Source organism: Psammomys obesus, unplaced genomic scaffold, assembly GCF_907164565.1.
Source record: "Psammomys obesus unplaced genomic scaffold, mPsaObe1.curated_primary_1811, whole genome shotgun sequence".
In the NCBI taxonomy this organism is placed as follows: Eukaryota; Metazoa; Chordata; class Mammalia; order Rodentia; family Muridae; genus Psammomys; species Psammomys obesus.
In genome coordinates this window covers 12,453,119-12,468,592 of record NW_026585689.1, presented here as the reverse complement: position 1 = coordinate 12,468,592, position 15,474 = coordinate 12,453,119, and the positions used below count along the sequence as shown (strand labels likewise).

The 15,474-nt window shown below is 41.0% G+C and overlaps 1 protein-coding gene across 1 annotated transcript in view; it reads right to left on the bottom strand.

Moving 5' to 3' along the window:
- Window positions 1-15,472, bottom strand: part of Dcbld2 (discoidin, CUB and LCCL domain containing 2) — a gene marked incomplete at its 5' end in the record, with an annotated part of 64,020 nt that extends 48,548 nt beyond the window's left edge. The window contains 2 exons of the mRNA XM_055593258.1: window positions 1,469-1,696; window positions 15,331-15,472. Coding sequence (XP_055449233.1) covers window positions 1,469-1,696; window positions 15,331-15,472 — 370 coding nt within the window. The remainder of the gene's footprint in view (window positions 1-1,468; window positions 1,697-15,330) is intronic.
- Window positions 15,473-15,474: the final 2 nt, after the last annotated feature.

Below are 15,474 nucleotides of genomic sequence, written 5' to 3'. Positions count from 1 at the left end.
TCCTCAGCAGGCACTGTCCACACATCTTCCACCAGAACTGCGGCACTACTACTGTGTCGACACTCTCAGGTGGTCTAACCTCTGGCAATCTTACCCAACATCAAATTCTGATGGCATGCAGGAGCTAATCAAGCCATCAGGTTAATCAAGCATTCTGAGTAACAACAGAGGTAATCAGCAGCCAGGAAATGGGTTAGGATGAAAGACTCGGCTAGAGAAGGGGGAGGTGGTCAGAGGGTGACCACAGCTGGATAGTCAAAGAACAAGACACCAGGTTCCTATTATAATTCTGAAAAATAATGTTACATATTGATTCCAATAAATGCTTCTAAACGAAGTCAGAGAATTTAAGTGTACTCTTTACTTTGTATCAGCTCACTAAAACCTTTACAAAGTTTTCAGCCTTTCACAAGAAAATGGTACTGATCTCTAAGCCAAAGCTTCTAAATCTTGGCAGCAAAAGAGTTTTTCCTGGAAAGCTTTTATAACTCTAAGGCTTCCGTCTCACACAATCGATTTCAATCTGCTGGTTTCGGATGGGTAGCAGGGCAACAGTGTTTTAAGTCTCCCAGGTGACTGTCACACAGCTCTGAGAGCCATGGCTCTTACACTAGAAATACAGTCACCATCGTGTACTCTGTATCACACACCGTTCTGGGCCCTTTACACACACACGTGCATAAGTGAGAAAACAGACGTCAGGTGCTCCCTACAGATCACAGCAGGCTAATGGCAGACTTAGGCTTTAATCCAGAGCAGTTTTGGTTCCAAACCCATAGCTACATGTTACATTGCCTCCTGAGCATGTTTGAATCATATCTGTATCCTCTGACTATAAATAAAATGATCAAAGAAAAACATAAAACGTTAGAAAATTTACTTCTACCTTCTTAGAAGCAACACAGTAGCATCCTGGAAGTAACCATGTGCATCCTGCATGAGGGTAGCATGTGCACCTTGCACGAGGGTAACCACGAGCATCTTGCACTAAGGTAACCAAGTGCATCTTGCATGAAGGTAGCATATTGCATCTTGCACTAAGGTAACCATGTGCATCCTGTATTAAGGTAACCAATAGGTATTTTTCACTAAGGTAACCATGTGATCTTACATGAAGGAAGCATGCGCATTTTGCATAAAGGTAGCATGCACATCTTCAGAAAGATAGTATGTACATCTTGCATCAAAAAGCATTTGCATCTTGCATGAAGGTTAGCATGAATATCTTGCATGAAAAAGCATGTGCATCTTGCATGAAGGAAGCATGTGCACCTTACATGAAGGGAGCATGTGCTAAAATAAGCAGAGGAGAATCCCCTTCCCAAAAAACGATTCAATTTGAGATGCCTACATTTTCTATAATTTCTCACATCATTTTATGTACTCGCTCTTCAATATTAAGTAAGTATTAAAAACTACTCATTCAAGGGAATAATATATAAGATACACATACACATTAATGTCCTACCTATTTCCGTCCTGCTGACTCCAATTCCATTATAGATTTTCAGGTAATTAAAGTGACAAGAATCAGAATCTTCAATGTCAAAGTCACCAAATTTGATGCGAATTCTTTCTCCCGTCTTTACACGGATTTCCCATTCACATACGGTGCTGTTAGGATAGGTGTGTGGGTAGTTGATGGATGCAAGAGTTCCACTCTCAGGGCCAAGTACAGTGTGTCCACATCCGTCACCTTAAAAAAAATAAAAACAAACAAATCATTCTCCCACCTTAAGTATACATGTAATCAGGATTTTTACACAGACCTGCAGCAATGTATGATGTCAACATGTTAACAGAGCCAGTACTTCCTTTACAAAGTACACAAGAGATGACAGAGTTCTTCGCACATCCACTCACAGGAAGAAGCCAAGAGAAGTGAAGTTAGGTCAAAATCAACAAGGATTACCAAAATTAAAAGTAATAGAATTTGTAAGTTCAAAGGACTTTCCAGTTAAACATACAATTATGCAGTAGTTAAATATACGCCAAAATAAATCCTACTGTTAAGAGACTATCACCATATATTTACAATAACCATTCAAAGTAAATGTACATGTAAAGATGTGGTCAGCTTCACTGAGTTACAAACAGAGCTGCTAAAGTCTCTGAGCAGAAACAGGATTTCTAGAAAACATTTATGCATATGAAGATGTCCCAGACCACTGGCCACCATACAGACAAAAGAAACTAAAGCAAGATCTGGTGACTCTCAATATTCTACTGAATTGAACTGTTTGCCTCTCCTCCCATGTCTTATTTCTCTCTCAATAAAAAGGGGAAAAAAAGTTACTGGCTTACTGGAGATTGGAAAAGAAATGACTTTAATATCTTAGCAACAGGATTTCTTTGATTCAGAAATATCTTCAGCAACTGAGGGTATTAAAAGTTTAATAACAGTATATTATTTGCATCTTAACTTTCTCGCAATTGATGTTCTAACTGAGTGCTCAGGTCATTAACTAAATTTACATTTAAAAGGTTCTGCTGTTGCTCTAAGGTATGTTCAATGTTCAGTAACAATGGGATTCAATGAGCCTCTTTTTGACAGGGCGATGAACGCATCCTTTTAAAAAATGGGATTTGTTTCTTTTAAAGGAACTATTCCCTATCATCTTTCGGAATAGTACAGAACTTATAGAATAACATTAAATTGTTATTCCTGGGTTTTAACTTAATCATTACAGACATGGATGGTGGTAACAGAATTTCCATCATGTTGATTTATTACCTACCAATGCACTATTGATATCGTTCATGAGAACAGATTAAAGATTATAACAGCCTAGTTGCAGGCAGCATGCAGGAAGGGCCAAGTGTGTATTAATTGGATGCAACACAGAAATTTCAATTTCCAAAAAGCAACAGCTACCCGTCTGAACCCTTTAATGACACCTGAAACAATGTGCGGCTTCTGCCCACAGTTTTATTCTCCAGTCCACACTAGCACTGCACACTGGTCTATGTTTGAGTTCAAAGAGACTATAAATAATGCTTCCTAAACAAACACTTCTCATATCAGTTTAGCTTTGAGTCAACATTAAGCTCTATTTTTGACCCCTGCTTTCATTCATACATGAGAACTAACTAGGCATAGTGGCATGACAATATTAAAAAAAAAAGGAAAGAATGAAGTAAATGTGTATGAAATACACCTGATTTTTACAATAAAACGGCCTTTTACATAATCTCTCTCTCTCTCACACACACACACACACAAAAAAAAAAAACCCACTACAATTTCCTCCCAAAGCTACCATAAAAACACCATGACCTTCTCTCTTGGATATCATCTAAGGAAAACCATAAGGCTGTAAAAACCTTCACTGTGAAAATAAACAACTGAACTATAAGTAAGTTTTGAGGAATCATTAACATTTCCCCTTAGAAAGGCAAAAACTACCCTAAAACAATTTCTAACATTTGAAACTAGCCTATGATTTCTGGGAGTACTTCAATATTTAAACAACAATCTCTTGATAATTGAATCTTTGAAAATATGTTATACAGAAGGGAAAGCGCTGACTGGGAAAAATCACCTGCTGACAATCTGTACCTGATGGCAACACAGCATCTCAGTTTATGTATTCCCTGCAGACTGTCATTCAACCTGAGACTGTTATTTTAAAATCAGTGTTACAAGAGTACAAGCAGAGTGTTCAGAGTAATTTTTAGATGTCTTTGTGAGCCTGTTTAGATTTAATAAAATATAAATTGTTTTCTGTCCTTTCCACCATGATGAATGGTTTAAAGTCAACAAAAATAACAATTGATGAAAAGAGGACTTTTGCATGCGCAGTGATGATAAAAGCAATTAAAATGGAGCTGTCTTTTTGCAAAAGCTTGGTGGGGGGGGGACGGAGGGCCCACCCTCCCTCACACAAGAGGGCACAGCCAAGGAGTCTACAGCCGTGTGCCAAGAATGCTCTAAAATATGTGCTGGAGTTCAGCACTCCCTCCTCTCCACGCAGATGATGTGCACCAGAAACCCAAGTTAAAAAGGATGCCTCCAGTCTGTTGCAGTGAACGTTCTTGAATGTTTTACATTTCAAAGAGTGATAAATTTAACCCAAGTAGACAGAATTTGCCATCACCTATGTGTCCAGAACAGCCCAGCTCAAAGGGGCAGTCAGGCAGCGTACCCACAATTAATAGGCCAGCAGCTGCAGGTTTCATGTTGCGTTAAATGAAGAAATACATTTTCCTTGTGACTCTTGGCACTCTGACATGCAGATTCCTGACTAGCTTTGACAGTGTTTCTCAACCCGCGGGTCACGATCCCTGCCCTTTCACGGGGGAGGGGGTCACTTAAGACCATCAGAAATGTGGGTTCCCTAGGAAGGAGACCAGGGACAATCTCTGACATGAACTTGTTTGCCTGCACCTTCATCACTTCCCCATGGCGGGGCAACCTAGCCAGCCCACAGAGGAAGAGGATCCAGGCAGTGCTGATGGGACCTGATAAGCTAAAGTTAAGGCTGTAGGGGAGGAGGACTTCCCCTATCAGTGAACTAGGGAAGAAGGATAGGGAGGAAAGGGAGAGAGGGTGGGACTGCGAGAAGATGAGGGAGGCGGCTAAAACCAGGGTACAATGTGAATAAACTGTAAATAATAATAATAATAATAATAATAATAATAATAATAATAATAATAATAATAAAGAAATATCAGTTATTTACATTACAATTCATAACGCAGTAACATTACAGTTATGGAGTAGCAGAAAAATAACGTTATGTTTGGGGATAACCGCAACATGAGGAACTGTGTAATAAAAGCGTTAGGAAGTTTGAGAACCACGGTACTAGAGGGTCTGCACCTCCATTCTCATGCTCAAAGGTCCCCATGTTAAATTCAAGTCGAGGAAAAATCGTGCCCTTGCTTTCACTTCAAAAGTAGCAATGAGTTTCCTGGTGGTTTTTATGAGTCTTAAAACGAAAGTAAATCTATGAAAACACCTGAAATACATAAAAGTATTTCGAAGTTAAAACCCAAACTTAGAAAAGTATCAAGAGGCCACCTGGCTGGCTGGCAGCAGCGGCTCGGCTCCCAGTGCCTTCCCTCCCACGCAGCTCAGCAATGTTACCAGCAACCGAGGCAGAGGCCGGGAATGCTACTCAAGCATCTCAGGATGAACAGGACAGAGAATGATCGGCCCCAAAACAAAAGTGATGTCGCCGTTCAAGAGTGCGACTTGGGGCCACACTAGAGAATCTTAGACTCGTAGTTGTTGGTTGGGTTCGTCTGGCCAAAGGGCAACGCTGCTCAGCTCACCCAGGGTGCGGCTGGCGCGGAGGGTTGTAGCTGGCCCTTCTCAGTGTTTGAAATAAGTGAATCCTTCATTCTTAAGTTACAGAGAAAACATCTTTCAACTAATCTTCAAATCTCAAATGACGTTCACTGGAGGCTGGGAGCTTCCAGGTTCAGAAGAGAAAGAGGGAAATGCTACAACAGGATCCGTGTGACTGTCCCCGGATTTCCAGACTAGTGTTGTACACTGTTAAACATAATGATCGCTGCCCAGGACACACTACCCACTACACTCGTGTCTGTTTACATGACAGAATTGAGGAAGTTTATCAGAAAACCAAAACCAAACAACATGCCCAAATCCTTCTAACACTGTAGTCCATACACTGTCCACAACATCGCCAACTCTGCGAACACCACCACCATCACTGCCAACTTCCTTCTCTTTCCCTGGATGGTCTCCAGGGAGGACCAACAACTAACGAGAAAGGGTGGGCGCCCGTCATTGTGTACTTTTTATTTTAAACGTATTTCAGTCGGGAAAAGAACACTGGACTTTGATCTGCCGGCTCTTGCACGCAGGGATTACTTAGGGAACATGTGCTCATTTCCTCTGAAGAGTGCAAGGTTGGATGTGTGAAGCCAGATAACAAATTTTGATACTGTTCCAGGAAAATAACTGAATAATTTTCTTTTACTTTTTTTCCCCCTAACAGAAAACATGAAACATATTCAAATGACCATGAAATAATGCTACTAGGAATACAAATCTATTTCTGGCTCTTCTAACCATACTCCAAACTAAGTGTGGTTTACAGACAACTGTGTGCCCTGATGGTAATTAGGTTGAGCCTCCAATCAAGTCATCCTTGTGTATTGGTGATGGGGTTACTAATAAATAAGTTACTGAATTTTAGTAATGGGAGCCCCGTGACTTCTAAAAATGTATCCTTAGCAACAGCAAATATGAATGTGGGAAACCTGTAGGAACTACGCCCCAAAGGGAGCGCAACAGAACTTTCATTACAGCTCATACTTTCCCAGAGTTTTCAAGGACTTTTGGTTTTATCAGTGAAATGGTGAGTCTGACCACACTTCTTCTAAGAGTCACTTACTTTGTCATATCTCAGCACGCATCTGTGACATAGGAAGAAAAACCTCACAGCATTTAGTGACTAGGAGAAAGATCATAAAGAAAAGTTACATCCAGTTTCCTCTGGCTACAGTGAAGTTTTTACCATTTTACTCATAGTGAATTTTCAGACTAGAAGTACTAGACCAACCATAAAATTACCAGGTTTCCTAAGCTGTGTAACATAGCTTAACTTCACTTAGAGCTCTTTGACCCTGGCAACATCCTGTGTTCTGAGGTGAATTCCTTCCGACAGTAACAGTGTTTTTGTTTGTTTGTTTTTTTACTGGTGGTCACATGTTATGTCTTCCAAATAACATGGTTACAGTTTTAAATAGACTTCTTTTTTAGATAGCTTCAGTGCACAGGCTCTTCTCAAAGGCAGAGGTTAGACTGACTAATCTCAACAGACAATCATCTCCCACAGCCCACTCTATAGCTCCTCTTGGTCCATGAGTGGATGCTAATGGCCAAACCATGTATTTCCTCCCCCACCCCCACCCACCCTTGCTCCCAACCTTCACAGACTCTCTTTGGTAGTCACTGTAACTTATCGTCTGTGGTGTTGCCTCTTCCAGAATGCTAGCAGGTAGAAGCACTCCTGAGCAGCCTTTTCAGATTGGCTTCTTTCACTGAAGCAATTAAGTTTGTGCCTTTTTAAAAAATTGCCTGATGGCTTTCTTTTACTTATTTTCTTAATACTAAATATAAGGCAGATATTTATGCAGAGTTCAGGGGAAATTTAGAAAATGAAACAACACCATCATTCTGTCCGGTGCTGAACTCACTCCTCCACGTGATCTTTATTATTTTTCTGTGGGAACTTCAGGAGGACTGTTATTTACATCTTCTCTCCCTTCTCCAGCTCCTCCCATGTCCCCCAGTCTCTCAAGTTCGTAACCTCTTCAATTATGTTATATATTGTGTAGTATGTGTAGACCACACGTGTATATAGAGCCTCCTGAGTCCATTTAGTGTTATTCATTGGCATATGTGTTCAGCGAAGCTACACCACGAAATCTCCAAAACAGTCATCTCAACTAGACTTGAACAATGACAATGCCAGTTGACGTGGCACGCCAGTGTAGATGGGGATATTTCACGGGTCCTACCCTAGATGAAGAGCTGCAAGTAATTAAAGAGGAGGAGTCAGTCTTTTCCAAGCATAAGCCCCACAGGTTATCTAAACTAAAAAGGAACATGAACTATGCAAATCCTCACACACACACACACACACACACACGAACTTTACCCAGGAAACTACAGTTAAACTATTCAGAATCCTACAGCAAGTGGAGATGGCCATTCTCAGTGACTCACTGTGACCCTGAGATTAGCTACCATAGCTAAGCTATAGTTTGGCTGTCTGCAAATTGGGGATAGTAAGAGTTCAAACTTCATGTGCTGAGAATCAGGTATTGTATGAGCACACCTGTCAGCCAGGGCAGACTTCACGCTCATGTTCTTACTACACATTTGTGGTGACTATTCTCACAATAGTACAATGCCACTACTAAAAATATATCCGGATGGTTTTGTCTTTTTGTGTTGACCCTTACACTTTGGCTACAACGTAGCTAATTGACAGGAAGAACCATGGTCCATTACTCTTGAAAATTTACAGCAACTTCAGAGGCCCAGATGATCTCTGGTCTTATGAGGATGATAATAAATTCCTGAGAGAGGCGTTCCTTACTAATCATTTCTACTCCAGTTGAGCAGCTCACTCACTTGGAAACTTCCAGAACCCTCCCATCTTTATCCCAATCCTCAAAATCTGTTACCTTCTTAGAAGATCCTGCTCAGCTGTTTCACAGCATTTCGCATTCAATACAGCCAGGCCTTCAGCTGACAGCCTTTGCATGCCATGGTGGGCCCTTTCCACACAGTTTATAGCAGGACAGACACAGCAAGTACTTTCAGGAGGGTGAGTTCTCCCAGAAACTCCTTGTCTGTTAGCAAATCTAGGTACTGCATTTTAATTTAGTTATGAACATTATGTCAGCTTACCATTGCCATCTGGAGGGCAATGCACGCTACTCACATGCATAGCCACAGACAGGAATGAAACACGAAGTCTTTAACACCCTGCTTAACTCAGAAGCAAACCCCACATAAGAACTTTTGAAACCCTTTGCAGCTCTATATAAGCTCACCTAACAGTGATCTACACCACGAAGCTTCCAAGGCAACAGTGTTGACTCAATGAGAACTTACTTAACTCTGTGTGGCTGTACATGCCACCATGGTCAAAGGCTGAAGCAGAACTACATAGAGCTTAAAGCATGCCTGAGCTAAATATTAGGCCAGCCAGGACTGCAGAGCAAGATCCTGCCTCACAAACACATGAACACAACCACACTACACACAAAGCTCTGACGTTAAAAAGAGAACACTTTAAAAATGTTATACTTTTCCCATCCTGAGCGGACTGCCTTGTCTACCCAGGGCCTTATCCTCCTGGGACTGTCCAGAAGTTCTGAACAGCTTTATGTGACCTCGTGCCCCTTGTTAGCGAACTGGTCCATGGGTAGGTACTGACTCACCCTCTGCCTACTCACTCTTCCCTCCAACTTCTGTGTTTTGCTCTAGAAGGAAAACCCCAGAATTTCTCCAGTTTAGTCCTTCAAGTCTTAGGAACTTCCAGCAGCCATGAGACCTTCCACACAGAGAAACCTGAGAGAGGAAAGCAATGTGGAAATCCTGGTTTCGGAAGTGCAACTACATTTCCCTTGGCTTAGTGAGGTAAGCTCTAGTCTGAAAATTAGCCCAGAATCCTCCAGCAAGTTCTTGTCTACATTCAGCAGATCTGGATTTCAGTTTCTATGACCCCAAGAGTCCTGACTATACTTTCTCCACCCTTGCCAGGCCTCACATCCAGACAGCAAGCTCCTAGGATACACAAGAACACAGGCAGCAAGGAAGGGCAAGATCAACTGTAATCCAACATGATTGTTGAGGCTGAAGATCAAGGGTAGCTGAGATATGTAGAGTTACAGAGTCACAGCAGGAGGGAATAGCATTAAGGGTTGGGTCGTTTTGTGGCCACTTACAGGCTCATCACCTCATTTTACCTTCGTACCTGAGTCTTCTACTTCCAGAATTTGGCTCTTTTCATTGAGCCAGGGCAGAACTTCTACGAGCAGAAAACGAGGTGGGGAGCACAAGCAGGGAATGGAAAAGCGGGTCTCACAAATTTGAAATGGGTAGATTTTAACTGCTGAGGAGTGAAGAGCTCATTAATTTCATATACTGACTCCACTTGCTGAATGACCTGAGAGACAAGTTTAACTTTGTGAAGCTGGTAAATTTTGACACAATTAGTGAAATATGACCGGAATTCTTGATCTACTTTTTCCTGTCCTGTCAGCTGCGAAAGGAAAAGGCTGTGGCTATTATCAGAACCAAAATTTATGTCAGAATCTAAAAGAGATGAGATAGGAGTTCGTTCAACTTTCTGGCAATGATTAGGGCTATCACCATTCATGAAGGCAGCCAATCCAAGAGGAGAAGCTTTTACTAAATTAGCCATGTCTATATTCAGAGTTCCAGTTTGAAAGAGAACTCCCAGAGCCAAGACACTATAGCAAAGAGGACTGGTGCTCCTGGCTGGCCTGGGGAAGACTGACAGACTCCCAGGCCCTGGGCAAGCAGGCAGCAAAATTCAAGAGGGCTCCATTCCCAGGGGAATGAAGTAAGTGCCCAAATTCTGGAGTCATGGCTAAAGGATTAGCCAAAAGCCAAAACCATGAAGGACCGACACCAAGTAATGTACTGGGGCAACAGATCCACAGCAAAGGTGGGCTTAATACAAACATTCTGCATAACAGACACCACAGTAAATATTAGCAGAAGTAAAATAAATAACACTCAATCCAACATGAAAAGTCTATCCTGGAGGTGGGTGTGTGGTGATGCTTACAGAACACTTCCTAAGGACAATGCTTGCAGGTTTCAAGCATGATTATTAAGAGAAGAGAAGTAAGGGCGGGGGTTCCGAGAACAGGCTACTGCTATATAAAGAGGTCAGTACAGACACTAAAACAAAATGTCGGGAAATTGCTTCTTAGTGGAAAACAAAGTAGCCTGGTCTTATACCCCAACTATCAGCTGTTGACAGGTGCTGGGACAGACTACGGTTAGAACCAGTGTATACATGTATGTATGTATGTATGTATACATGTATGCATGTGCATTTGAACAGCATCCTGTAAGTGATACAAGGGCTGATGACAGATGCTCACCACGGTGAGCAATTATCCTACCCAATGGCTGGCTCGCAATAACCAGTCAACAGCTATCTGTCAAGTGACTAGGCAGAAACAAAGGCATAGGACTCAAGAAGGAGTGATTGCAAGGCCCACAGGCCGAGGCTTGCTACTGATTTTAGGAGAGTAGGGTTCCGACTCCCTTCTGGTGACGCTATGATCAGCACTTCTCAAACATCTGCCAATCCTGCAAAGGTCAGCCATGTAAAAATATTGATCAGGAAAGCGTCTGCTTCTCCAGGCACTGTAAAATGTCTCCTTTAATCTATAACACCATGCACGCTACTCCAGTTGGACATAATTACTTACTCCACTTGCTTATCGAGTCCCTGAAGGCAAGGTGATGTGTTATCTCTTCTGAATGTCGCGGATTGTACTGACACTGAACAGTCTCCTGGGAGAGCATGATGGCTACTCCCCAGACTGTGGGGATTTAGTAAGAGAAGTTCAGTAACTTTCAGAAGTCACCATTATACCAGCTTTCATTAAAATCAGTTTATCTCAATACTTGTACTTCCCACCCTCTTGAATTATGCTCATTTAGTCCAAATGATGATCTGGAAATTTATCATCATATAGTCTACTAAAGTAACATTTTGAAGTGAAATCCTTTCTTAAAAATTCTCTCATGGATGACAAATTGAATAAAATGTAAAAAAAATACTGAAAAGTCAAGACTAGGTGGTATAATGTTGTCATAAAAAGTAAATGCCTGTGATAAACTTTTACATTCTAAAATTTTCTGTATTTTATAAATATTTTTGACTGTTAAAATTATGATACTATGTGAACATGGAGTAGAAAGAAAAATTAAAAAAAATGATAAAGTAAGAGACAATTGTAGATCATTACCATCTAAGATTTTTGCTCTACTCAATTATCATTATCTTCTGTAAAATATTTTCTAAGATATATGCAAGGAGTCATGGCTCTGCTAATTGTGACAAAGTTTTCCAAAACCAAACCAAGAACCTCACAAAAAAAGCTGCTAACTTGTCTCACTCACTTCCTGTCTCAGCAATCACGTTTGGACAGTATGACGCGTTTTCATCTGGGGTCAGCCTTTACACCCTTCCACATAACAAGTCTATATGTATGTATTTAATCCAGGTGCACCATGTCAAGTCTTATTTTTATATTGCTCTTTAGGATTACAACTCCATGAGAGAACTTGTTGAGCCTGAATTAAACACACGCACATAGACAGTTTCTACCTCCACATCTTGCTTATTTAGAAGGATGTGGAAGGATGACCTAAGATGAGGATGACTAGGAAAAGGCTCATAAAGATGGCCTCAGAATACATGAAGAGCCCTGTTTTGGTTTAGTACAGTGGTACTCAACCTTCTGGATACTGAGACCCTTTGATACAGGTGTGGTGTCACCCACATAAAATTATTTTCGTTGCTACTTCGTTTTTTTTTAATTTTTTTAATTTATTTAATTTTTTTCATTGCTACTTAACTGTAACTTTGTTATGTTTATGAATAATAATGTAACTATCTGATATGTAGAATATCTGATATGCAACCACTGTGAAAGGGTCATTTGACCCCCAAATGGGTTGTGACCCACAGGGTTAGTGGTTGGCTGACAGGTTTTTGAGGTAGAGTCCTACAAGGCAGTGTAGATAATCAGGAAGTCCTGATAACCATGCTTCAGCCAGGAGCTAAAATTGAAAGCAAACATGTTTTATCAAACCAAGAAGAGACAGAAAATTCGAAGTAAACCCAACAGTGATAATTATAAATATCTCTTTGCTAGGAGAAGTAAGTTCTTGGTTTCTGACAATTCAAAAGTACTGTACTTCCTTATTACCAAAGATATTGCCTACTAGAATACATGTTTTTTTCATGCATTAACTACAAATATTACTATTTAATAGAAGTGATTTGTTCCATAGGTAATTAAATTGCAAACCCAAATCAATGCCCTTGGCAACATGTCATATGAAGGGCTGCAAACAAATCAGTCTTAATGGGTTTTAATTTCCTGAGATTACATAGTGTTCGGGTCACACACTAGCCCACAAGGTAGACAAATTTTCTGTAATATAAATGAGGTAGCTGGCCTATTCAGATGAGGTGACCCAAATTCCTAGTCATAACATAAACTGGAGACAGAAGCTCAATCACAGGAGATGTAAATTTATTACTATGAAAATTTATTACAGTGAAAATATACAATCATGCTAAGCGCCACTGACTTCGGTTTTGTTAAAAAGATGTGTACTTTTAAAAGGGTTTTGAAAATAAACTTAATATGAAGACTTGAAACTTAATATAAAGATCTGAAGATGAACTTACCATGAATCTTAGAATTCACATATACAAGCCATATCTAAAATGCCTATATTATGAACATACGTAAATAACCCAAATATATTTTTAAATTTAAAGAATACTAGTTAGTTAGGATACATCATTGTGAAGGATCAAGTTTTCAAGACATTTATGAATTTTATTCTAAGCCAAACAGAAAGAAAATTCATTTTCAGCAGAAAATCTGCTGAGAAACAGCTATGTTTGGTATTAATTGGAACAAAGGTAATAGATAATATCAATTCAAAACAATGTCAGAAAGATAAAAAAGCACTTATGCAGCTGAATAGACACAGAATACATTTTTATCTGGGTAGGCTGAGTAGGGGAAAAGACTTACTCAGCAAAAGTGTTTTTTCACTTTACTTTTTATCACTACATGCAAATAGCACACAATTTGGAAAAGTAAAAAGAAAAGGACCTAAAATTCTACCAGCAAAAGACAGATAACGTTTTATTATTTTCTTCCAATCTTCTTCCCAAGTCTTAAGAGAGTATAAATTCCACCGTGGAACATGTGGGCATTCTCATATTAAAAAGTCTATAGGTGCTTCAGAGTTTCACATCTGTGAGGGAATGTCAGCTGACCTGGAAGGAATGTGCTAAACTAGTTAAGACTGGCTTCAAAGATATTTCACTGCAAGAAGCATTAGGGCCTTTGAGTAAGAGATTTTTTTTTTAAATTAGGGAATTCACCTCTCATAAAATTTCTGAATTTTCCGATGCTCACCAAACTAGCTCTTAATTTATTAACTTAGTAATTTATGATTAATAATTGATAAATACATTATGCTTTCCCTTTGTAAAACTGTGCACGACCACTTCATTTTCTTTTATGAAAGAGATGTGCCTTCTCATATGAACAAGACAGAAAGTCGATACAAAGGGATAAAAGTGATGTTCTTTTAAGATCTCTAGTATTATTTCTATTTGCGTTGATACCTATTGGCATTTACATAAGAGAGTTGAGAGATAAAAATATTGTTAAAACGCTGTCTGAAATTATTCAAAGTCGTTAGAAATAAGATAGTTGCATCTTACATTAGTCTTGGCATGAGATATTACAATGGTATCCTGCATAGCTGGCTCTATTAGTCAAAGATTTGTTTTCAACATGATGTAAATACATAAGCCATCTAGAAGTGCGCAAACCAGGAATGTGCTACTTAGTCACATTCCTTTCTATAATGAAATATGCTGTGTGCACTGTGCCTCGGTCTCCCTTGGTTGGAAACGGGATAGCTATCTTGCCCAGCTGTGTGTCAAGTGCACTGATTTGCACGAACCACTTGGTCCTGACCCCCCCCCCCCCCCCCCAGTAAGCCTTTGTGGCCATAGACGTCGGTTTCCCCATCATTAGCAAGGAAACTCACGCGTCGATGCCGAAACTTGAGAGGCTTCTACATTCTAAGGTGGTGAGTGCTGCCTGAAACCTGCCTGCGACACATCTAAACCTCAAGTTACTCAGTTCAAACGTGAGTATTAAAGAGAACTGATAACCAAGCTCCCATTTCCCTTAGAGATTACCGCTCCCCTGGCCATCAAAGCCGCAGCGCCTCCTCAAGACAATCCCATGACCTTGAAGATACACTTTACTGACAAAAATGTGCACTCGGCGGGAAGCTGGATTTAAAAATGAAAACGCATTAAAAAAAACAAAAACAAAACCTCTTCCTAGCAATAAGTAACAACACAATCCTTATCTTCTCATTGCAATGCAATGAGGAAAGCAACGGAAAATGTGTTCAACAACTAACGCCAAACAAAATGTGGTGTGCTGCCTGAAAAAGCAACGCTAAAAAGCTCAGTCCTGTACTCTCTTTCCATTGTGATGATTTCTCAACCAACAGTTTAGCCCCCTTCTGGAACAGGTTTTCCGAGGATGGAAAAAAAAAAAAAAAGTTTTGTCACTTTCTGGGAAAGTTTGCCCTTTTGATAGTGGACCACTACCCTGGGCCCCTTCTGTGTTTGATCAAGCCAATCTACAAACCACCGTCCTCAGTAACTGGCAGGTGCTCTGAACAACCAAACTCAAGGCTCTAGACAGCACTGCAATTTGCCTCACTCGCTTTAGAACCTGGGCGCTATCCCTAAGCACAATTATCACTACCTGTCTCCAATCGGACTAATTTGCTTCCTACTCCATCAGCACAGAAGGAGACAAGCCAAGAGGCCTCCGTGGCAGGGTCTCACGTCCCCTCTTTCAGAGAAATGAATGGCCTTGCGGAAAAGTATAGAGAAGCAAACTTGAGACACCGGGTGGCATCATTGCCCGCACCACCCCCGCCCCTTGGCACGCTAGCCTCGCCGGTGTGGTGTCGCCGCGTCTCAGGAGGCCGCGCTGGCCACCACTCACCTTGCTGGGCTCCCGCGTCCCGGAGCAGCAGGAGCAGGAGGAGCAGCAGAGGCCTGGACGAGGAGTTGCGGCCGGGAGGGAGGGGGCAGCAGCGGGCGATGCGCAGCGCGGCCCGGCCGGCGGCGGCGGCGGGCGCGGCCCGGC